The 24,133-nt window shown below is 46.7% G+C and overlaps 1 protein-coding gene across 5 annotated transcripts in view; it reads right to left on the bottom strand.

Annotated features, from left to right (window-relative positions):
- Positions 1–24,133, bottom strand: part of CDK10 (cyclin dependent kinase 10) — a 74,615-nt gene that overhangs the window by 8,854 nt on the left and 41,628 nt on the right. For all 5 annotated transcript variants that reach the window (XM_078771575.1, XM_078771576.1, XM_068107222.2 and 2 more), the window contains 3 exons: positions 15,819–15,871; positions 3,403–3,472; positions 2,997–3,056 (listed from right to left, as the gene is read on the bottom strand). In XM_078771575.1, coding sequence (XP_078627701.1) covers positions 2,997–3,056; positions 3,403–3,472; positions 15,819–15,871 — 183 coding nt within the window. The remainder of the gene's footprint in view (positions 1–2,996; positions 3,057–3,402; positions 3,473–15,818; positions 15,872–24,133) is intronic.

Here is a 24,133-nt window from a genome sequence, read left to right as displayed (position 1 = left end):
AGGTGTGCACAGAGGGAGCTGCAGATGGAGGAAATGTTGAGTTGGATCTTGGAGACGGCGTGAAGCTGGAAGGTGTGAAAACATTTTGCTACCTCGGAGACATGCTGAATGGAGAAGGTGGATCAGACTCGGCAACGGTTGCTCGAGTGAGATGTGCATGGAAGAAGTTTCGGGAACTGAGTGGCGTGCTGATGAGGAGCGGAGTGTCGTTGAAGCTGAAGGGGAAAGGTGTATGCTGCATCTGTGAGAAGTGTTATGATTTATGGGAGCGAGACATGGGTAATGAACGTCGAGCAGCAACGAAGGTTGGAAAGGGTGGAAATGCGAATGGTTCGATGGATGTGCGGAGTAACGTTGAAAGAGGGGAAGACAAATGATGAATTGCGAAAAATGATGGGAATAGAGCCTGTGATTGATGTTGTGAAGAGGAACAGGTTGAGATGGTTTGGTCATGTGTTGAGGAAGGATGAAAGTGACTGGTTGAGAAGAGTGATGGATATGAATGTAGAAGGAAGTAGAGGACGGGGAAGACCGAGAAAGACTTGGCCAAAGATGGTGGAAGAAGAAATGCAGGCAAGGGGGTTGACAAGGAGAGATGCAGAAAATAGGGCAAGATGGAGAAGATTGTCATGGGGACCGCAAAGCTAACCCCCGCTCTAGCAGGGAAAATGGCCTTAAAATGCATGTTGTTGTTGTTGATTGTATGTTCCCAGTATACAAGTCAGAGAGATCGAAGATTCGGGACTTCCGATCCCGGTTCCTTGAGCTTGGTTGTGCCGATTTTCGTATCCGCCGATTTCCTCAAAGATAAGTTCTCCCGGTCGTTTTGTGATGCTGGCAATTATTGAATTGTATTGCTAAATTTTATGTCGCTGACCTTTGACCTTAATACCATATTATTAATTTGTCTTTTCCATCTTCTCAAAATAAAGCTCGATGACAAAGCTCAATTACTGAATTAGAATTTCAAGTGAATGAATGAATGATTAAAATGAATAATCCTTTTAAGGCCATTTTTCCTCCGCTAGAGCGGGGGTTAGCCTTGCGGGCCCCATGACAATCATGGTTCCCTGTTTGAGGCAATGTTTCTATGGCCGGATGCCCTTCCTGACGCCAACCCTTAGTCGCCTCTTACGATGCGCAGGGATACGGTGTACCTATTCTAAACCGGGGTACACACCGGGATCATTTCATCCCAGCAAGCTGGTATTCAATTTGCCGACCTCGGAAGTGAATTGGATGAAAATGGATGATTTTAGGCGACTAAGACGACCTTTGACCTTTTAACCCTTTACCAAACTTATTAATTTGGCTTCTCCATAGTCTCATAATAAAGCTTTGTTGAAAATTTGATGACAAACCCAGATGGTAAAAAAGTTACAGCGCGCACGCATGCACACACGCACGCATGCACACACACGATCGATCGCAAATAGCGGGAGACAGGCTAACAACGCAAATAATGATAACATTGTAACAAAGCATATATTAATACTAATAATTATAACAACAATAATAATAGTGGCATGATTTGGCAATAATAACAAACGTATAATACATCCCCCTCCGCTTTACCCCTCCCAATCACATCTGTGCTTGTTGAAAGGTGAGCTCATGCTCAAGCACTACAGCAGGCAGGTATGCTACAAGGCCATAAAGACCAATGAGGGACCAATGGGCCCACAAGTCTACAAAAACGATGGTAATACAGGCAAAAGTAAACCAAGAATCCCATCTTATTCAACAAAACCACTCCATTCACAGCATCATATAACCACAAAAGACATGTAACCACATATCTGATCCAGAATTCGCACCGCCAACCACACACCTTAACCCTAACTTGAAGAAGAAGAAAAAGACGTAAAATGTCATTGCCCCCATCATGGTTTTTAGTAAGTTTTGCTGTACTGAGTTAAAGGTCGTCAGTCGGCCATCTTTGGACGGATGGCAAAACAAAATCATCTGCATATGTATACTCTCATGTGTTGTCTTCGTACCAATTTTGAAGAAAATCGGTCCATGCATGTCTAAGAAATGGATGGGAACACGTTTAAGTAACAAAATCGCTGCCAGTCGGCCATCTTAGATCTCATCTCGAAAAAAGGACATGCATATGTAACTCATCATTCCTTATCTGTGTGCCAAATTTGAACAAGATCGGTAAATACATGTCCGAGAAATGGTTGAGGACGTGATCAATATCGGATTTTTCACAACTAAAATGACTGCCAGTCTAAAAAGTCGGCCTTCTTTGATCGGAAAATCGGAAAATCGGATCGGATCGAAATCGAAATCGAATCGAAAAAAATCAATCGGAAAATAAAGTGAACTGTACGTATATGCAGTCATGTGCTCTGCTTGTGCCAAGTTTGAATAAAATTGGACCTTGCATGTTCAATAAATGGTTGGGGATATGTTTAAGTAACAAAATCGCCGCCATTCGGCCATCTTGGATCTGTTCTCGAAAAGAAATGATGTGCATATGCAAGTCATCATTCGTTATGTGTGTGCAAAGCATCGGAAAATGCATGTCTGAGAAATGGTTGAGGACGTGTTCAACATTGGGTTTTTTACAACTAAAATGGCCGCCAGTCGGCCATCTTTGATCGCATTCCGAAACAATATGACGTGCATACGTATACCGTCATGCATTGTCGTTTTGCCAAGTATGAAAAAAATCGGTCCATGCATCTCCGAGATATGGTTGCGGACGCACGGACACATGGATGGACGGACGAGACCAAATCCATAAGCCCCTGTTTCGGACCAAGTCCAATGGGGGCTAATAACCAACCTCTGAAAGGACATTAAATTTTCTCAACCACAAACTGAGAGGTCGGCGAACCACTGTGAGAGGAGGGGCGACGCGACCTTCCAGGCACGAAGTACCTTCTTCAAAGCCTTCCCACAGTGGTTGGTATACCTCCATCAATACTTGTCAAAGAGAAACTGACAACGAACCTTACCAGAGAACCACAAAGTGTAATGCTCACCACATATCGATTGCGGTTGTCTGCTTCCTGGAGCCCAGAAGCAATTCTGGTGCACGGTACCTACGAGGAGGTGAAACAAAGTAAAGGATAAAGTTTAGCTTTCAAAGGTCACCGGGTGTAAAATTCTCATATATATATATATATATAAATAACTTAAACTGGCATCTCTTCTTCATTTACTGGTCATGAAAATCTGCAGAATTAAAAAAATAAATTATGAACAAGAAAAAATTAATAAATCACTTGATGTTAAACACAAATGGATTTGCAGTTCTTTTTTTCAATGTGTGCTTGTCCCCCACCATTCCCCAATACCTGGATGCATGATATCAGTTTATCATGAACACCCCGCCCCGCTCAAGTTTGAATCGGACAATTGATCATTAACACGATGTTACAAACTCACCAGAGAGTCACAACCTTTGGAGTCATTGGCTTCAGGGGAAGTCCAAATGTTCTGGCCAACCCAAAATCAGCTGTGAATCAAAAAAACAAAAAAACAAATTGAATTTGAACGGCGATGTCGCGACATCTACCGATACGCCTCCACCCAAACTATTACATCATTGTACATACTTGTACCAAGTTTCATTTAAAACCCTTCAGCTTTTCTCAAGTATAACATTTTACCTGACATGACCTCTGACCTGTGACACCAACTTATAATCAGTTCATCTTTGCATCATAATATATACTTATACCCAGCTTGGTCAAAATCCCATCAATGGTTCATTCATAAGTTACCGCAGTAACACAATTTTTACCGAACAGAACTTTTGACCTCTTGACACCCACAATCGAATCCGTTTATCTTTACATCATTATACATACTTGTACTAAGTCTGACCTTTGACCTCTTGACCCCACAATCTAATCCGTTTTTTCACATTATACAAACTTGTACTAATTCTGACCTTTGACCTCTTGACCCCACAATCTAATGACTTCATCATTTCATCATAATATATATTTATACCAACAGACAACCTGAAAACATGACTTTGTCTGCAGAAGCATAAAAATTAATTTAAAAAACTTTTAGGACAAGGGGGTCATAGAACACCCTACCGTAAGCTGTGTTGAGAAACAAGGACATTAGTAGTGGGGTGCCCGGCATTGGCAAATTTTCATTTTCATTTCAAGTTGATGCAAAACTTTACTTCTTGGCATAATCTTGAAGGTTGGGGTCTGAATAACAATTTTGGTCCGAGTGGACAACGATCAGCCCCCATTGGGGCACTTGGGGGCACGGGTGTGCCTGAACCCACCGTGAGAGGAATGTGAACAGTTCAAACTGTTCCAACTTTTGAACAGATGATCCGATCTGAACATATTTGATATCAGCAGCTTTGTGATGAAGAGTAGCAACCTCATTTCTAAGTATTTTGCCTCTAGAGGCCACAGTGTTGTCAGTATCAGTGTAAATCCATAAAAAAACATGTTATTTTGAGAGACCTTTCAGCAATACTTGGGCAAAATTTTTATTTATCATTAAACATGTTACATGGTTTAATAAGTGTTGGGATGAGTTCTGACATTTGCCATGAACATTAACTAAACAATTTATAAACTAAACAATATATAAACCACTGCAAACATTACTCACTATTTGCTTGTGAACAGTTCTGAGTCATAGTTTGCACAAACGTGTGCATTTCAAGTTAGCCTTCTTGCACGGCGAACAGGTTTTTGTGCAAGTACATTTTACATCGACATCGAAGACATCCTTGGCAAGGGGCAGGCTCGCTGTCTTTCTCCATCCATCCATGATTGCTGGGGTTTTGGACAGGCATCAATGGCTCATGAGCTGTCGTCCAGATGCTCGCTTGGAAGACACTCCTTTTGAGATGTTGGTCCGACGCATCACTCGTAGTAGTCCTTGAGCCAGACCAAAAGTAATGCTCCGGCGGGGGGAGTAATTCTCATTATGATTTTCCATTAGACCAATGTCTCAAGTGCCAGAAAAGGTGTGATGGACATCTGAGAACGGTAGCTTAGTGCCCGGATGGACGCCATCTTTGAAACCACCCAGCTCGAAAATGCCCATTTGGTGGGGTACATTGTTGCACGTGTATCTGGACTTCTATACTAGCTATCGATGTGCGGTTGACGACTAAATATACGTCCGATGTGTACCGTCTAAATAAAAAATAATATGAAGCATTTTGTTTTAGATTAATTATTATAAAAATCAATTATTATCGAAAAAAAATCATATATTTTTCAATATTTTATTATTAGACTTGTACTTTTTTTAGTGAAACAACACTGGTATGATTTTCCAAATTATGCATTGTGCTACACCGTTTATCTGTCTATAAAAATAACTCAAAAACTAAAACATATCATCCACCACGAGTTTACAACAAATAAATGTAAAGAGGCATAAAATGACTTAGGCCGCCGCTGGCATTATCTATTCTGACGATAACGCAAGTTAGGAATGTCGTACGGAGAGGATTTTAACACCATACGATATCTAATAAGCAGGCGGAAATTGTTACATAGGAAATCTGCACTTTGGTGGCCATCTTGGATTTCAAAATGGCCGCCAATTATATTAATTATTCATTACTAGAGTTTGGAAAGACGTATGGAGCTGATTTTAACACCATACGATGTATATTCCTAATAAGCAAGCGGAGGTATCATTGAACATGTCATGTTTTAGTCAAATAACACCGGTATGATCTTCCAAATTATACATTTTGCTAAACCGTTTATCTGTCTATAAAGATTTTCAGGCAATTTGGCCTGCATTATAATAGAGAACAACATATGCTATACAATATACAGTGCACACAAAGTTAATCATCAGAGTCATTGGCATCCTGAGCCACGATAGCATCATCCTGCACCATGTTGGAGCATCCCTGCAGCTTACACACAACAGTGCACTTCAACCCATTCAGTATGCAGGAGCAATCTGACGGTCGACACGTCCTTCTGCATGTGCATGAGATGAGATTCAAGACGACATCTGGAGCTGGTAGACCCGCCATCCATCGGATTGTGAGCGAACCGCCATCATCGAGTTCCCAACCATGTCCTGCTGATGGTGTTGGGACGTCTGGTAGGTTTTCAAGGCTGCGTCGCCAGATAGCCGCCTGATAGTTGGCCCTAAGCGTATGCTGCATCAAGGAGTCTTCACAATTCTTCTGTGTATGTGTCAAAGACAACATCGATGCGCTCACTGCCTTGACCAGCGTGAAGCGCTGCAGCAAGGATGCGGTCAGATAGTTCTTCGAACGTGTCGTTCTCGCCATGCATCTTTTGTATGAGAGCCATCGCATCAATTATTGTTGCACTTCGCTTGTCAACGTTCTCGGCTGGTTCCACAAGACCTTCCATGTGTTTCGCAAGTGCAGCTTTGTTCGTTTTTTTCATTGACCCATCAACGTTTGCCAAAGACCATGGTAACGGCCCTAGTGGGTGACAAAGGACAAGTTGCATGTCGAGGTTCCTTGTCTTGGCGGTGAGTATCATGGTGGCAAACAGTTGTCTGTCAGCTCTCAGGACGATCTCCTTGTTTGTGCCCTTCACAACTTTCTGCTTGATCTTACCAAAGGTCTTCAAGTTTAGCTTGTTCAATGTGTCATGAAAGCCTGTTCCCTCTTCAAGACGTTTCTGGAAGCTTTGATACGCCGCTTCCCCCTTTTGCAGGGTGTTGAGTAGGTCATTAGAAACGTCCTCCCTCGCAGCCGCTCCGGTAGATATACTGAGAAGACATGACGGATCATCGGCGAATGGATTGGTCCAGTCATTTTCCAGTAGATCACAGATAGCTGTGACGCCAGACTCATCACGTTTGATGCGAGAAGTAGACAAGTCAGGGTGCTTGGCGTGAGATGTGTCGCTGCCATTCACAAGGATAGTTTCTCGTAGTTGCCTCAGTGCAGTAGCCCGATTTTCTGCAGTTAGATAGTATCGTGACACAGCCCCTTGTCAAAGACTAAAACCTCGTGTTCCTCCAGCTGTTTGCGTATCTTTGTTTACTGTTTCTTCTGTTGTCTGATCAACAGCGATTCTGGCAAATGGATTCCCTGGTCTAAGCTGTATGGAGAAGTAGCCTTGATTGAAATGCCTGTACAACTCGGGGCATGTTTCGTGGAGTTGCGTCATCTGTGCATAGTACACTGGTAGATATCTAGCATAGTTCACCTTGTTCATTGCGAAACACCAAGGGATCACTCTTCTGACACAAGCCAAGTGAAGCATCCAGTCGCCTTCTCTATCCGCACGAATCAACCCCAGCAGGGTCTCTACCATATCAATATACATCATCCAGAAGCGAGCCAGGTCTCCATGTTTGGTTCGCAGAAAATGTAGGTATTTCGCGAACATGTCAAAGCTCTGTACACATGAATCATCATCGAGAGCAGCAGCGAGAGTCTCGTGGCAAACATCCTCCTTGATGCTGCGAATTTTGAGGTCAGTGCTTCGAATCTGGGGTTCCTTGTCAGGATGATTGCTTTCTATCCACACCTGGAAGCCCTTCCAAATGATGCGCATTAGTGCCTCGTACATCAACTTGTGGAGTCGCACAGCACGGTTGTATTGCTTGCCTTCCAGAACCCTGTTGATGGAACCTTCAGCGATTACTCCTGACTCAACAGCTACATCCCGAAGGCCTGCATCTCCAAACATTTTCCCAATGCTCGACATGAAGTTACAGATGGTATGGAAGTTCCCCATCATGAGCACGATTCTTCCATATCGATCGACATCTTTCCATGCTATTTCGGTCGCCTTAGCAAATAGTGCCTGGTCTAGCACCACCGGTATACGCTCAAGCTGAAGTGATGACATGATGTTCAGAGCTTCTCTGAGGATTTCTTGCACTGTTGCCATATCTGTGGCAGGCGCGTTTATAGTCGGCAGGTAGCCAACTACATCTTCCGTCACCTGAACACGATCTCTAGTCATGATGTTGAAACCAGTCCACGAACTGATTGTCTGGTCGCATGGTTCCAGCATGCGAGTCATAATCCATACGTGATTTCGGCGCTGCGCAAGGGATGTTGCGCCTGCAAGAGTGTCAGAAAGATCTGCAGGCTTGATTGCAGGTGGGCCCTCTCGTTTCCCACCGCTGTATATTGGAACTAAATCGCTGGATGACGGGATAGATCGCTTCTTATCTGCTTTGGATACTGCCGATGGAGGTTGGGGCGGCAAACACGACTGCGACTTCGGTTGGACGATGATACCGTTGACGCGATGCGATGTTCCGCCACCACTCAGCGATTCCTCTAGCCTGTCGATGTTATCGAATGCTAATACAGTCGGGACCGAAGGGTGCACATGTGACGGAAGTGGTACTGTATCTTTCTCCACACTTGCTAATTTGTCTATGCATGGCGCTGTCTCGATTTCTTCCAGAACTGTGTACGAACATCCGTGCCCGAGTCGATTCAATATTCTGATGACCTCTGTATTACCGGTGAGCGTTTTCATGACCCACGGAAGTAGGACATGCTTCGATGTTCTGATGGTACCCCGGTGTACAGCATTGATGATATCTTGAGCCATCGACCATACCAGTGTGTCGGCACGCGCAGAGCTACCCCCACTCCCGCAAATCAAAGTATGCAGAAATACACGAAGAGAATCTGGTATCTTCACGTAATCTGAAGTGAGTTCTGCTGGCTGAGGCGGCCAACGTTCATTGTAATGAGCATCTTTGATCTGGTGTCGCAGTGAAGTAGCTGCACGCACAATGTTACTTTCACCGTCCGTTCGTTCAAATGCTTTCACTTCTGCTTTCAGGTTTACGCACTCTGCAGCAATCTCTCGCTTTGTCAGATTATCGGGCATCAAGTATACACGGTGTTTCACATTGAAGAAGATGAGCGATTCTCCAAACTCTCTTTGTAATGTGCGCTGCAGATTCTTCTTGATGGAGTCACGAACATCAACTGAAAATGTATCTGAAGACAGGATATCTGTTGCAACATCAACTATTGGAACAATCCTCGGGTTCAAGAACAAGTCAGTGCGAATGAAATTGAATATACATCGTATCATTTCTTTTTTCTCGATATTATCTTCAATGTCAGTTTCTACTTGAGGTTTTTGGGGCCGTGTGTAGTTTCTATAGCAGGAGAAGTGGTAGTGAGCCTCAGCTGCAACCATATCTCGTGTAGTCAATGCCAAAACTCTCTCATCATTGCGAGCTGTCGCAGCATCTCTTATTGTCTTATCTGCTCGAAGTTCAACAGCCAAGACAACTGTTTCACGGGTACGACTGCCTTTTATGAATTTTGAAGCACGCTGGCAAAAAATGCATTTATCATCGTAGACCGTTGAAGTTGATCCTGTCTCTTCCCGTGATGATCGCCGTCGCACCGCATCGCCAGTATCAACTGAAGAACTTCTAGCTGCATTGGTCAAAGTAGCTAGGTGGTTTTTGTGAGTGAAGTCTGATCTACAAGCCCTATGGTATAATATTGGAATATTAGGAAGTTCAACTGCGCCTTCTTGGACTAGCTTTAGAATTGGATAAAAGTTTCTAACTGCGGCTGCGTCACACAATGTCTTCCAAGAACTGTTGCCCGCTGCCTTGCTTAGTTCAGAGAGTGGCGACTTCTTGCTGCACAGGATGCACGTTCCGGACTCAGGTTCAATCTTCGCCCGTTTCGCCTCGACACCGGCCATCTCAGCTGAAAGAACAAAAAGACTGACGTTAGATTACTCCGATATCCGAAAAGCTCGCCAGCTTACATAGACATACTCATCCAAGTCAGTGAACATGTTAGATGGCGCCACAATACAACTCTATAATAGAGTTGTATGTGGCGCCATCTAACATGTTCACTTTTAGTTCTTAAGCCACCCACCCCCCCCCCCCCCCCCTCAGAAATTAATCAGGTCACCGCAACAAATCTCAGACTGAGATATAGAATATAGATATAGAATAGACTGACGTCACTTTCGGCACTGGGTTCTGTGGGTTGATTATCGGCGGGAAATTCCAACTGACATAGTTTCGGTTTGTGGAAAGTGCATGCCTTTTCATATATTTTTTGTGTAAACTCGTGGTGGATGATATGTTTTAGTTTTTGAGTTATTTTTATAGACAGATAAACGGTGTAGCACAATGCATAATTTGGAAAATCATACCAGTGTTGTTTCACTAAAAAAAGTACAAGTCTAATAATAAAATATTGAAAAATATATGATTTTTTTTCGATAATTGATTTTTATAATAATTAATCTAAAACAAAATGCTTCATATTCTTTTTTATTTAGACGGTACACATCGGACGTATATTTAGTCGTCAACCGCACATCGATAGCTAGTATAGAAGTCCAGATACACGTGCAACAATGTACCCCACCAAATGGGCATTTTCGAGCTGGGTGGTTTCAAAGATGGCGTCCATCCGGGCACTAAGCTACCGTTCTCAGATGTCCATCACACCTTTTCTGACACTTGAGACATTGGTCTAATGGAAAATCATAATGAGAATTACTCCCCCCGCCGGAGCATTCACTTCAAAATATGGCCGGTTGGCTCAAGGACTATAGGGGGTATTCTCTCCACATCCCTAGTCTTGTGGCAGAACACCCTCATTCCAACGAGGTCAACGTTGCTGTCGTCGGTGATAGATTCGTTGGAGTACAGCCTGCAGACAAATTGCATCACCACTTCTTTTAATTTTGGTGATATATGAAACGGGATGCGAGCGACAGTCGCAAATTCTTCCATGAGGGATGGAACTTTGTCCTTAGTCTTGAAGCAGTATCGCTTACCCTTGAATTTGAAAAAGATGTGCTGTCTGATCCAGTGAACGCATGGAAGAGGGCCATGGCTTTACACGTTGTCACTCCTAAACTTGAGGCGATGGTGTTGAGGGAGATCATTTTGGTTGCTTTTCCTGCTTACAATGAAATCCAGATTTCTGCCGCTGGGTTCACAGCAATGATGTGGTGGAAATTACTTTAAAAGTATGACGACAACGTCTGTGTCCCCAGTATGAACCATCACAAGCGAGGAATATTGGAGGGCGTGAAGGAGATGTACCAGGCATGAGTGTCTGCCTCCTCATGATTGCATGGTCCCATAGGAGGACCATTCCCTGCAGTGAGGACTTGATCACCTGAAGTGATATAGACACATTTGTCATCTTGGAACTGTACTTGCATACGTTTTGTTGACTGGAATGAGAACAGTTCCTTCTTGTTTTCTGCATTTACCAAAAAATTATGCCATTGTCCCAGGACTTCGGCACGACCAGACACGCGTTGTCGTGTACCCGTTCCTTGTTTTCCCCTTGTGGCCCCTTTGATTGTCATTGTGCGATACTGATCCCAGACAATATCCACTCTCGCTGCTCTTTTCAAGTCATGTTGGATCCTTGGTCAGAAAACCTTGGTGAAATAGTCATCGAATGACTTGCCTTGGACGGTTGTACCAGGAAGAGCGTGGATCAGTGCTCCACCATCGATAACGACGACCCCATAAACATCAAATGCTTGTCCATACAACTCTGCATGTTGTTTGAAGTTCTGTATTTTCCTCTTAAGTTCTGTCTTCATTTGAGTTTTCTGCTCATGGAACAGTAACAAGTTGTTTTTATTGATCAGCGTTGTCAGAAGTACGTTATTGAAGCCAAACACATCTTTCCTAAAATTGTCATATTGTTCTTGTCCCCTAGATTCTAGAATACGGACAGAGGCGGCAGCGGACTCGTTGATACATACTTTGTTGTCTAACGTGACCAGATCCACACTGTTCTGCTCAAAGGGATTCCATCTGCCTACCAGGACATCCAACAGGTCTGTGACGTGGCGCCGAAAGCGGTGCTGAGATGCAGCTCTATCCTCGTGATCTCTTCATCATCATCATCAGCATCGTCATTTGCATCAGTAAATTTTTCAACAACGCGGCTAATCTCTGGACCAGTCACAATCCAGCGTTCTAACATGGCAGGGAGCTCTGTGAGACCAATCACACCACCAACTCCTTTTACTCTTTTGTTGGCCTGCTCATGTGCGTGATCAATTGGTATGGATGAAAACCGACGATTGCTTCTCGTTATCGTCCAGTGCCCTGCTTCAAACTCCTCCTGGATGATAGCCGGAAGAGCTTCTTGGTCTCCGATAAGGACAGGAATCCACCGAGCATAATTCTGGTGATCGAGGACAAAGAATAGGGGTACAAGCTTCCAGAGAGTAGCGACCATGAGTTTGAACTTGCACTCCCGATGTGACCGTGTGAACATGAATATGAATTGTTGGTACTTGTGAATGAGTAGCCAGAATTGCACTTGGTTTCTCCCTTTAAGCCTCCGAGACCCAATCCTCAAAGGTCATCTCGATTCCACAGTCCTCATAGGCTCGTTTCCGAAGGCTGTTGAGCACCACAGCGGTAACTTGGTGAACATATCGTGTTCTCATTGGATCGGATGCTTTCAAAAAAAGATTTGGCTGCTGCCTCTGTCTGAGGTAATTCTGGCTTCTGTCAGGGCTTCTGGGCATCCAGACTCACATAAGAGATCTCCCATAGTGGCCCACAAAGCCATTTCGATGTGGAGCCCTCCCAGCATCACCAGAAACTTGTCTTCTCCAAAGATTTCAGGGAAGGTCCATTGCATTTTCTTTGTGATGTCGTAAAGTGGTTGGTCCACTACCAATACTGGAGGTTGTTGTGGGTTGAGGGACTCAGTTGTTTGTTTCACTAGGTCCATTCCATGTCGAATCCTGGTGTAGCTGCAGTCTCATGGAATAGTGGTAGGAGGGCTTCAATGCATTTCTCTGGTGGTCCAACAGCATCTGATCGACAAGCAATAAGCATGGTACGAAGACCACATGATCAGTGACTTTCTCTGTCTCCAATTCCACGTGCAGGTTGGCATGTACCACAGTCATCCATGCCTGTTCATGCTGTTCCTCCTTATGGAATGAACTCATGGACAGTGGCTGCACATCTTTTACCAGAGGTTGGGTGAGAAGATTTCGGCCTACAGGTGGTACAAACGTGTATGACGGAGGCAGGATGGGTCCACTGGTGCCTGATTCTCACACCCAGGAGTCAATTTGTATCGGCTCTTGGCCACGTCATGGATCTGTGACCCAAATTAAAAAGCAAGGCAGATTAATATGAAAATAGTCATAAAATAAGATGTTTTTTTATGGATTTACCCTTATACCATCAACACGGTGGCCTCTAGAGGTAAAATACTTTGAAATGAGGTTCGGTACTCTTCATCACAAAGCTGCTGATATCAAATATGTTCAGATCGGATCATCCGTTCAAAAGTTAGAACAGTTTGAACTTATCACATTCCTCTCACAGTGGGGTTAGGCACCCCCATGCCCCCAAGTGCCCCCAAGGGGGCTGATCGTTGTCCACTCGGACCAAAATTGTTATTCAGATCCCAACCTTCAAGGTGATACCAAAAAGTAAACTTTTGCATCAATTTGAAATGACTGATTGTCCAGGTACCCCACTACATGGGTGGGGTCCATGAGCGGCAAATGTCCTAATATGTAGTCAAAGTACTGCTAACTAGAAGGGTTTTGAAAGTGCTAAAAAAGTGATTTGTGTTCCACAGTGTTCAAGTATATAATTCAGTTGAAACAAGAATAACACTTGGTAGAGTGCATACCTCCACCAGGATAAACAGTTTACATTTTGTCTCTCACTCATTGGGTGGATCTGCATACGAATCTTCACCAAAATTTAATTAACTTGTCCATGTTACACGCCTATCCTCTCCACCAAGATTCGTGCAAATTTGTCCATTACATTTTTAGGTGTGCGGCTCACAAACAAAAAGACAGAGAAACAGACGAACAGACAGACGAACAGAGAGACGAACAGGCAGACGAAGACAGACAAACGGACAGACAGACAAACGGACAGACAAACAGACAGACAAACACAGGCAAACAGACAGACAAACAGACAGGTGTGAAATGAAAACATAACCTTTGGTGGCGGAAGGAAGGCGGTCTATTAGGACTTAAACCTTTGTTAATGGCTTAGATGGGAAAGGGAAAAATAGACGGATGTTTTTTTGGTTTTTTCGTGGGTGGTCCATAAGTTCCAACACACTTTCCCCATTCACTTACATGTAAAATTAGGTATGTTTTGGAACCTCCATTCTCCTACTACTCATATCAACATTTACTATATTATAATATACTAGCGTGACTCGGGGTGCTCCACGCGCCTCACCACACGTCGTTTCAGAGGGGTAGGCATCTTTGACTATTTCGGTGTCTTTTGGGTCTTCAGGGCCATTTGGGTCTTCAGGGTCATTTGGATCCTCTGGGCCTTTAAGGGTATTTTGGGTCTTTGAGGTGTTTTGGGTCTTCAGGTTCTTTTAGGTCTTTGGTGTCTTCAGAAGCTTTTGGGTCTTAAGGATCTTCGGTGTCTTTTGGGTCTTCAGGGGCTTTTGGGTCTTAAGGGTCTTTGGGGTATTCATGGTATTTTTGAGCCTCAGGGCCTTGGAGGGTATATTGGGTCTTCGGGGTGTTCTGGTTCTTCGGGGTGTTTTGGGTCTTCGGGGTGTTTTGGGTATTCGGGGTGTTTTGGGTATTCGGGGTGTTTTGGGTCTTCGGGGTGTTTTGGGTCTTCGGGGTGTTTTGGGTCTTCGGGGTGTTCGGGGTGTTTTGGGTCTTCGGGGTGTTTTGGGTCTTCGGGGTGTTTTGGGTCTTCGGGGTGTTCTGGGTCTTCGGGGTGTTTTGGGTCTTCGGGGTGTTTTGGGTCTTCGGGGTGTTTTGGGTCTTCGGGGTGTTTTGGGTCTTCGGGGTGTTTTGGGTCTTCGGGGTGTTTTGGGTCTTCGGGGTGTTTTGGGTCTTCGGGGTGTTTTGGGTCTTCGGGGTGTTTTGGGTCTTCGAGGTGTTTTGGGTCTTTGGGATGTTTTGGGTCTTCGGGGTCTTTTGGGTATTCAGGGTCTTTTTGAGCCTCAGGGCCTTGAAGGGTATTTTGGGTCTTTGGGGTTTTCAGGGTATTTTGGGTCTTCAGGGGTCTTGGTGGTCTGAAGGGTCTTGGGGAAATTAAAGGGTCGTTAAAGGTCTGAGGGGTCTCAGCAGTCTTAACGCAATTAAGAGGGTTAAATAAGAGGGTGGTAATTTTATTTGAAGAAGAAGACGTTTTCGTCGCATATAAACATACATAACCACATACGTTTGCTCTATTATAATAAGATACATATATTAACATTTACTATATTATAATAAATACATATATTAACATTTACTCCATCATAATGTAGTCATTGTGTGTACAAGTGTGTGTATATATGAGTGTGCTTGTGTGCGATTACGCGTGTGCAGGTGTGTTCGAGTGCGTGCGCATGTTTTGTGGCCCATCCCTTTATTGGTTTTCACATCTCCCTCTCTCTTTCTGGAAAACAAATAAATACTCATCGTGCCACTCGGATGATAACAAAACTCAGATCCACTGGGTGCCTGATTAATCTAGCTCATTTATTAGCTCATAAAAAGATCAGATGTTCGTGGAAGGTCTTTCCATCCTCCAAATAAAACACCTGGTGTTAATTCAACAGCATAACTGGGGTTCAAACTCAGGACCAGAAGACCCCAGGGGAGCCACCTTAACCGTTAAAGGCAACACCAGGCTTGTTAGGAAAGTGAAAGGAGACAAGAAAGGAATGACTAATAAAGGAAAGTGACAAATGCTTGTTCATCAAAGTTGCTTTGTCCCCCAGCCTCCCCCAGTCATGTTAACATTTCTCATGACAAATACAAATCGTTCCTGAAGAAATGAATGAAAGACGATGAGGAGAAAGAGAGGATGAGGAGAAAGAGAGGACGAGGAGGAAGTCGATGGTTAAATAGTGAAGTACGTACCAATCTTGACACAGCCTTTGTCGGTCATTAGAAGATTGGACACTTTGAGATCTCTGCAGAAATAAAAGCAGACATGCGGTGAGTGGCACGGCCCAAGTGAACCTGTTCACTCAGTTTTAGGTACTCAGTAAGTGGCACGGCCCAAGTGAGCCGGTTCACTCAGTTTTAGGCACTAAGTGAGTGGCAAGGCCCAAGTGAGTCGGTTCACTCCGTTTTAGGCACTGAGTGGCACGGCCCGAGTGAGCCGGTTCACTCAGTTTTAGGCACTCAGTGAGTGGCAAGGCCCAAGTGAGTCGTTTCATTCATTCATTCATTCATTCAGTGAGTGGCACGGCCCAAGTGAGCCGGTTCACTCAGTTTTAGGCACTCAGTGAGTGACACGGCCCAAGTGAGCCAGTTCACTCCGTTTTAGGCACTGAGTGACACGGCCCAAGTGAGCCGGTTCACTCAGTTTTAGGCACTAAGTGAGTGGCAAGGCCCAAGTGAGTCGGTTCACTCAGTTTTAGGTACTCAGTGAGTGGCACAGCCCAAGTGAGCCGGTTCACTCCGTTTTAGGCACTCAGTGAGTGGCACGGCCCGAGTGAGTCGGTTCACTCAGTTTTAGGCACAAAGTGAGTGGCACGGCCCAAGTGAGCCGGTTCATTCAGTTTTAGGCGCTCAGTGAGTGGCACGGCCCAAGTGAGTCTATTCACTCAGTTTTAGGCGCTCAGTGAGTGGCACGGCCCAAGTGAGCCGGTTCCCTCAGTTTTAGGCACTCTGAGTGGCACGGCCCAAGTGAACCGGTTTCCTCAGTTTTAGGCACAAAGTGAGTGGCAAGGCCCAAGTGAGTCGGTTCACTCAGTTTTAGGCACTCAGTGAGTGGCACGGCCCAAGTGAACCGGTTTCCTCAGTTTTAGGCGCTCAGTGAGTGGTATGGCCCAAGTGAGCCGGCTAACTCAGATTTTGAACGAAGTTGAAGGTAAACCTTGATGTTGTCTCAAGGTGGACATTTGAAACGCATGCCATGAGTCAGACACTATGTATTATAAGCAGCGTGGTTTGAATACCCCCTGTACATGAACAAGTACCAGCTGACTCCAGAAATGAAGGAATTAAATATTAAAAATTGAACACGATATTGAAGAAAAATCGATGGAAAGCTTCAGATGAAAAAACAATCAGTAGAGGTGAAAGTTCAAAAATCTACCTTTGTGTTTATAAATGTGTAATCAGGTAATGATAGAAAGGAACTTTGAACCAGGAGGAGGCTATTTGGCCCATCAAGGCTGCGTTACATCGACACCAATCGGTGCTGGAGGTTATGTTTTCACCCCTATCTGTGTCTGTCTGTCTTTGTCTCTTTGTGAACAGGGTATCTCAAAAAGTTGTGGACGGATTCCGACAAAATTTGGTTGTTAGGTTGGGTGTGGGACAACAGAACCTGCGCCCACTGTGTGTGAAGCGCCCACTGTGTGTGAAGCGTAACGTGTCTGTTTTCTAATGAAATTGTCTTTTTCTGCACCCTAAACGGAAATTATCATTGGCTGATATAGTGTCGTTTGCCAATGCCTTCCCAGGAGTTAGTCAGGGCAGGAATTGATCATTTGAGCAGGATGTCGGTGATGACGAGTCTCTCTTGGCGAATGACGCCGTGGGATCTTTAACATCCACCAACTAATGACAGCAAATGGGACACCTGGTGTTACGTCCATTCAATGGACGGTGCACACACACTGATGAATCCACCTGCCTGTGAAACACTGGAATGACAGTTTATAGCTGGGTCGGGATTCAAACCCAGGCAAAACAGCTAGCAGACGAGTGTGTGTACCCTAAACGGAACCTCAAAGTCCTTACTAATGCTTACACTATATTTTCATGGACATGTGAGCAGGGTGTGTGTGTGTGTGTGTGTGTGTGTGTGTGTGTGTGTGTGTGTGTGTATGTATGTGTGTGTGTGTGTGTGTGTGTGTGTGTGTGTGTGTGTGTGTGTGTGTGTATCCATGTGTGTCTGTCTATCTGTGTTTATATATTGTTGCGGATATGGGATTTGGCCTCCATCCATATCCGCTTGTAAATATTCCCCTATTTCCCCAATACTCCCCAACTATCCCCAATCCCCCATTCCCTAGTCCCATTGTCTGTAAACAACACTCTGTAGCCCCGACCTTCCCCTTTTTCCCCCATTAAATGTCGTGCCCAGGTTCACCGCATCTCACGTAGACAACTATAGGACATCTTGCTAGTTATTCTTAGTCTATGTCAGTTAAGGACTCGTTTCCATTAATTCTGACTCTTCGTTGCACCAGAATGTGATTGTATGGCACCAGTAGTAAGTTTAGGACCTCCCAATACCTTCCCGCATCTCTTCCTCATGAAACAACAACACCAACAACAACAACAGCGGCGCGGGGAGTGCGCGTCCTCACTCCGGCTTGGTTAGCCGCCATTGACCATGTGCTCCGACGGGGTTACCACTCAGGGGCTCACTGTCAGCTCCTCGTCAAGGGCGGAGCCCGGTAACCCCCCCGCAGCCAATAAGAAGCGGCGGACCGATTCCATCTGGGGCGGAGCTAACGAGCCGAGGGCGTGTCACTCCCCGCTGGACATGCGCAGGGAGACGGAGGTGACGTCAGATGCGCCTGAGCTTGAAGAGAAACGGACGCCACCTCCAGCGCTGAGAAAATACCTCCCCGCCTCTCTGGACCGGACCGGGTCGATTCTGCCCCTGAGCCAAGGTGCACCTTGAGCTATCGACTGCCTGCCCTCCCCTGCCATCAATCCCTGTGTGAGTCAGTCTTGTCCCGTTTGTCTGTGGTCTGTCGGGAATAAGATAAGACCGTGTCTAAGTGCCCACCTTTCTGTGCTGTACCTCTTGTGCCGTGTAATCTAAACGTTCTGCATACCCAATATTATATCCTCCTCTGGAGGTCTTGAGAACTGTACCCCTTGTGTCGTGTCATTTAACCCAGCCGTTGTGTCCTTTCCTTCATTGATTTAGCATAGCGCGATTCGGCCAACGTTCGAGTGTAATCGGGTAACTTGTGCGAACACGGCGGCCATTCCGCTCGGCCCACCATAACATCTAAGGCGTCTCCGTAACAATTGGTGTCGGGAAGTGGGATCGGTCCCGGAGCGCGTTTCACGCGCTCGAAATTATAACAGCGAAATTTGATTGTGTTTTACAAAAAAAAAAAAAAACCCGAATTTTGAAAGTCGCGCTATGGCAGACCAAGACGGCTGGGTTCCGGTAGAGGAGAGTGAGGCAGGGTCGATCCAGGACCAAATTGAGGGACATGAGGAGAGCGAAGCAGTGAGGATAGCAGGGTCGCAAAATGGCGTCGTCGCGCACGAGGTTGCGGGCGCGCAAAATGGCGCCTCGCACATAGCTACGGCGGCCGCACCCGCTGCACAAGTGGGAGGGATGGCCCAAATGCAGGCCCTCATGGAGCAATTTATGGCGCAAATGCAGGCGTCCCTCAACCTGCAGAAGGACGATATGAGGGCTAATAGTGAGCAAATGAGGGCTGATAGTGAGCGATTGGGTGAGCGATTGGAGGGCCAAATGGGGGTAATGGGGAACCGGATGGATGCTCAGAGTGAGCAATTGGGGGTAATGGGAAACCAAATGGGGGTAATGAGGGATGAAGCGAGGGGTACCGGTGAGGGGTTAGACAATAATTTTAAGGGATTAGACAAGAAATTTGGGAAATTAGACAATAGATTAGGGGAAATACAGGAGGGGTTAACGGGGGTAGAAAATAGAATGGCTGCCCAGGAGAATCAGATAGAGGGAGTGAAAAATGGGTTAGAGGGGTTAGAAAACAGTATGGAAGGCAAATTGAGGGACATGAGGGACCAAGCGGAAAGGGAAGTTAAACAAATGGGGCAGCAGATAGAGGGGGTCAGAATGGGGGTAGAAACCAAACTGGATGCTCACAGGGAGGAAATGGAGCAGATGAGGGTGGCATCTGGGCAGGAGATGCAAGTGATGGGAGAGGAGAACAGAAGAGGTGTGAGTGAGGAGGTCGGAGGAGTGCGCGAGGAGGTGAGGCACTGTAAGGAGCACATGGAGAAGGAGGTGAGAAAGGGGACTGTAAAGTTACAAGGGGGCATAGAGGACCTGACGCAGGAGGTGGAACAGCTGACGGAGGGACAAAAAGGACTAACGGAGCAGGTTCAAAGGAACACTGCGGTATTAGGAGGGTTAAAAGCGACACAAAACGACATAAAAAACGACTTGATAGCAACAAAGAGGCAATGTCAGATGGTACGTGAGGGACTGACAACGAGGTTGGACGAGGTGACAGAGGTAATGGAGACGAAGGACCGGCAGGTGAGGACGCACATGGAAACGGTCAAGGTAGCCTTGGAGGACGAGCTTGAGGAGACGTACCGGGAAATAAAAGAGGTAAAGCAGAAATTAGAAGAAGTGGAAGAAGGGGTGAGCGAAATTAAGAAGCGACGGAGAGGGGATAAGAAAGAGATAAAAGAGGAGGTAAAAGAATTGGTCCAAAGTCTGTGTTTGGATCGTGATGATGTGCTCATTAACCGGATGAGGGATTCGCAGGTGATGGAGGAGAAGCGAAGAGGAAGAGGACCCGGTGTAAGTGGTGACCAATATGGTCGTGCGTATGATGCGCCAGGTGATTTAAGAAGCTTGGAGGTCGAGATGGACCCGGGTGTTCGTGAGAGGCCGTTGGTGAAGTGTGCGACAGGTCTGGTGTGCGAAAAAGGAGGTGTGCGAGAAAGTCCGACTCTGGGGTGTGTGAGGAAAAAGTGCGTGCCAAGGAGTGAGGGTGCTGGCGAGAGTGAGTCGGTCGTAGCGCGTGTGCGAGGGAGCACATGGAAGCGCGGTGTGGTAAGTGTTACAGAGGGTGTGACGGGAGAGTGTGCGCAAGAGTGTGCGCGAGAAAGGTGTGTGACGGACAGGTGCATGGGGAAAGAGTGCGCTGTCAAAGGCAAGGAAGAATGCACGCCTGTGGTGAGTGTTACAGAGGGTGTGACGGGAGAGTGTGCGCAAGAGTGTGAGCGAGAAAGGTGTGTAACGGACAGGTGCATGAGGAAAGAGTGCGCTGTCGGGAGTAAGGGTGAGTGCGCTGTCAAGAGTGGAGGTGAGAGTAGTACGAGTGACACGGAGCGTGAGTTGGTGGTGACAGGTGAGAAAGGAAGCACACCTGGAATGGTAGAGCGTGTGTGGGAATGCACGCTGGAATTGGTAGTGAGGCATGTGGTTGGGTGTGCGAGTGAGGGCACACCTGTGATTGTCACAGAGGAGGTGACCGAGGAGGGGGCGCGAAGAGGTGTGTTGGTGAGGTGTGCGAGCGACGAATGTGTGCCAAGGTGTTCGGTGGTCAGGTGTGTGACCAAGTCGGTGAGCGGAATGAGGGTACCTGGGTGTGTAAGGAAAGGTATGAGCAAGCAAGGGGTAGCGTATGCATGTAAGCATCCAGGTGAAGCATCGACGGTAACCGGGTTAAAGGTTAGGTCGACTTTTAGCCGAAGCGGGCCCTCGGTGCGTGCCGGGCTTCGCGTGCCGCGAGAACCAGCGGGGATCCGAGCCACGGCGGGTTCGAAAGGACCGCCGTGCGCGATCCACGCTGGGCCTCGTGTGGAACGGCCGCGTCCGGGCTCCACTAGGCGGAGCGGGCAGCCCGATAGGAAGGGTCGTCATGGCGACCACTTTTTGTTGAGGCATTCCGGCAGGTCGAGATCGGGCCATGGGATGGCTCTGTGCCGAGATGGTGCGTGGGATCTCGGCCCGGGTAAGCCCCCGTCCCTGCACCGAGTGCCGGACGCATCCAGCCGCTGGCACAACACAACCCGCATTCATGGCTTGGCTGTACGAAGCCGAGCTTTATAAGTTAATTGGCGCACCGAGAGGCATTAGTGAGTGGACTGTGTGATGAGGTTAGTGTTTTGGACCCAAAATTAGAAAAAAAACAAAATTTGATGATTGGCAAAGGATTGGCAGTAATGATTGGCAGATGATGGGCAGTGATTGGCAAATTTTTGATTTGTTGAAATTTGATGTGCAAAATTGGTAGTGAGCGATGGGCCCGGTGGGTAAGGGTGGCATCCCTGCCACCCTTCCCATGTGGGGCAAATGCACAATAGCTTATGGGGTGTATGGCAGTGAAAACTAGCCCGGGTGGGTTAGGATATTGATAGGGCCCTAGAAGATGACATTAGGTGACGATAAGATTAGTTAGTGACTGATACCTGTAGTGGGGACGCAGGTAGATTAGTATGGATGATAATGACGTGGGAGCGCAATAGTTTAAAGGGGCGACTGGGAGGCGCCAGTTTCAGAGGGGAGTAGTTAGATGAGATGATGCTGTGTGAGAACTGAACAGGTGTGTGGAGCAGTGAGTGTTGTGGATCAGCGCGAATGCGCTTGGGGAGAGAAGGGTGCAGGTGGCACCAGGTGTGAGAGCACAGGTGTGCAAGGAATGAGTGGTGTGGAGAGAGTTGGAGTAAGTGGTACGGAGTGGTGTGCATGGTGCGAAGGTGTGGATGGGGGAAGAGTGGACCCCCTTTTCACGGATACCCGGGGCGGGTAGTGTAAGTGTTAGGTAGAGGGTATAGGTAAATTGTGGTTGGATATTGGCATTTGTGGTGCGGTTGCAGAATGGTATTGTGGATGGGTGCATTAGTGTTGTGGAAATGGCTGGGCGTGTAGCCTGTTAGTGTGTGTAGTTGGTTTGGGCACTCCACCACTGTGAGGATGTCGGCCAGGTGAGGCCGCAGGTGGGCTCTGGGAGCCGGTAGAGTTGTGGATGGGGCCCGAGGATCCGGAGGACGGACCCGGGTAGCCCAGTGCCAGAGAGGGCACCGAGTGGGGAGAGCGCCAGAGGGCCTTCCCCAGGTAGATAGGTTAGGGTAAGGAGCAGGTAAGCTCGGAGGCAACTACAGTGGTGGAGGTGTGCAGGTGGGTAGACCTGCTGGGAGAGCTACACGTCGCGGCCCAGAAATTGTGCGAGGGCACCGGGAGATGAATCGGGGGAGTGAGACCCCAAATTGAAAAGCACCACAGTTTGGTCAATGGGAATTGGTTTTTAGAACCCATAGTGTAAGAGGGCCAATGGTTTGGCAGGAGAAAGACCCCGGGTAATGTAAAGTTGTTAAAGTCATTTAGGAAATAGTTAGGATTGATGAACCTGTCGCACCATACGCAGCCACTTACCTGAGGTGATGATGATGACTCCACACCTGTGTTTTCTTTGTTCTGTGTGCAGGAAAGGAGAATTGCTGTTGGATTTGTGAGACGCATCACGACGTGGATGAGACATTGGGGTGATTCCATCTCTCCCTCCTTCGGAGGGACTGATGATGAATTGGTGATGGCAAATTTTGATGTTGAGTTGGAGATGGCAAATTTTGATGAGAGTTGGAAATAGCAAATTTGATTGGTTAGGAGGGAGACAAGACGAATTTGGTTTATGGGAGGAACGGGGAAGACAGTAGGGACGTTTGTTGATGTGTAAAGTAGATGTTTATGGGTAGTGTTGTGTTTTGTGGATACAGTAAGGGGTAAGGGAGGGGCAATGTAGGTTACCTGGTGGGGGGGGGGGGGGGGGCGTACGGTAGGAACGTACCTGTCTCACCTGGTTCCCATGTGCCCCCAGTGTGCATTACCTTGCATTGCGTGCACTTTTGCGCCCTTACCACCTTACTCACTTGTCTTCTTCTTTTGTCTCCCACCTCCGAGGATCTGGCTTTGGGGCAGAGAGAGAGAGGAGAGAGAGGTGCTGGCTCCGCAGTTGTGGGCCTGCACTTTCGCTGCTTGCTGCCTGGATCGATACACCATATGGACCGCAATTTTTGTGGCCGCCCACCATGGACCGCAGTCTTTTGCGGCCAAGCACCACCCGTCGATGGAGCTATGGGTCAACGTGGCACCTATGCCATACAGGTGAACCACTTTTAGTTGGCCCCCTGACGGCCACAATATAGAAATGGACGCGGTTGGCGCCTTTCTTTATTTTTGAAGGAAGCCAGAACACCAAGTGGGCTCCAAGGCAAGACCAGCGGCAGAACATCGGCCGGCTGCGACACCACCGGTGACGTTGAGCACTTTATTGGTGCACCGGATGGTGCTGACTGTATGAATATGGGGTGGTGCTTTTGGTGCTTGGATGGGGTGCTCTGCACATTATTAAAGGCCGTAGGGCCACAGAGCACTCGTGGGTTGGTGTATCGATGCTGGCATGCGTGCTCTCTCTATGCATAACATCTGCATGTGTTCCTCCAAAAACAGGTCCTGGATCGTAGTGTAAATATCAGTGTAGTCTTGTGTAAATAATGCTCCCTACCGGCTGTATGTTTAGTTTGAG

Source organism: Myxine glutinosa, chromosome 2 (assembly GCF_964187855.1).
Source record: "Myxine glutinosa chromosome 2, kmMyxGlut1.1, whole genome shotgun sequence".
Taxonomy (NCBI): Eukaryota; Metazoa; Chordata; class Myxini; order Myxiniformes; family Myxinidae; genus Myxine; species Myxine glutinosa.
Note: the sequence above shows the minus strand (reverse complement) of the source record. Positions and strands in the feature narration are given on the sequence as shown.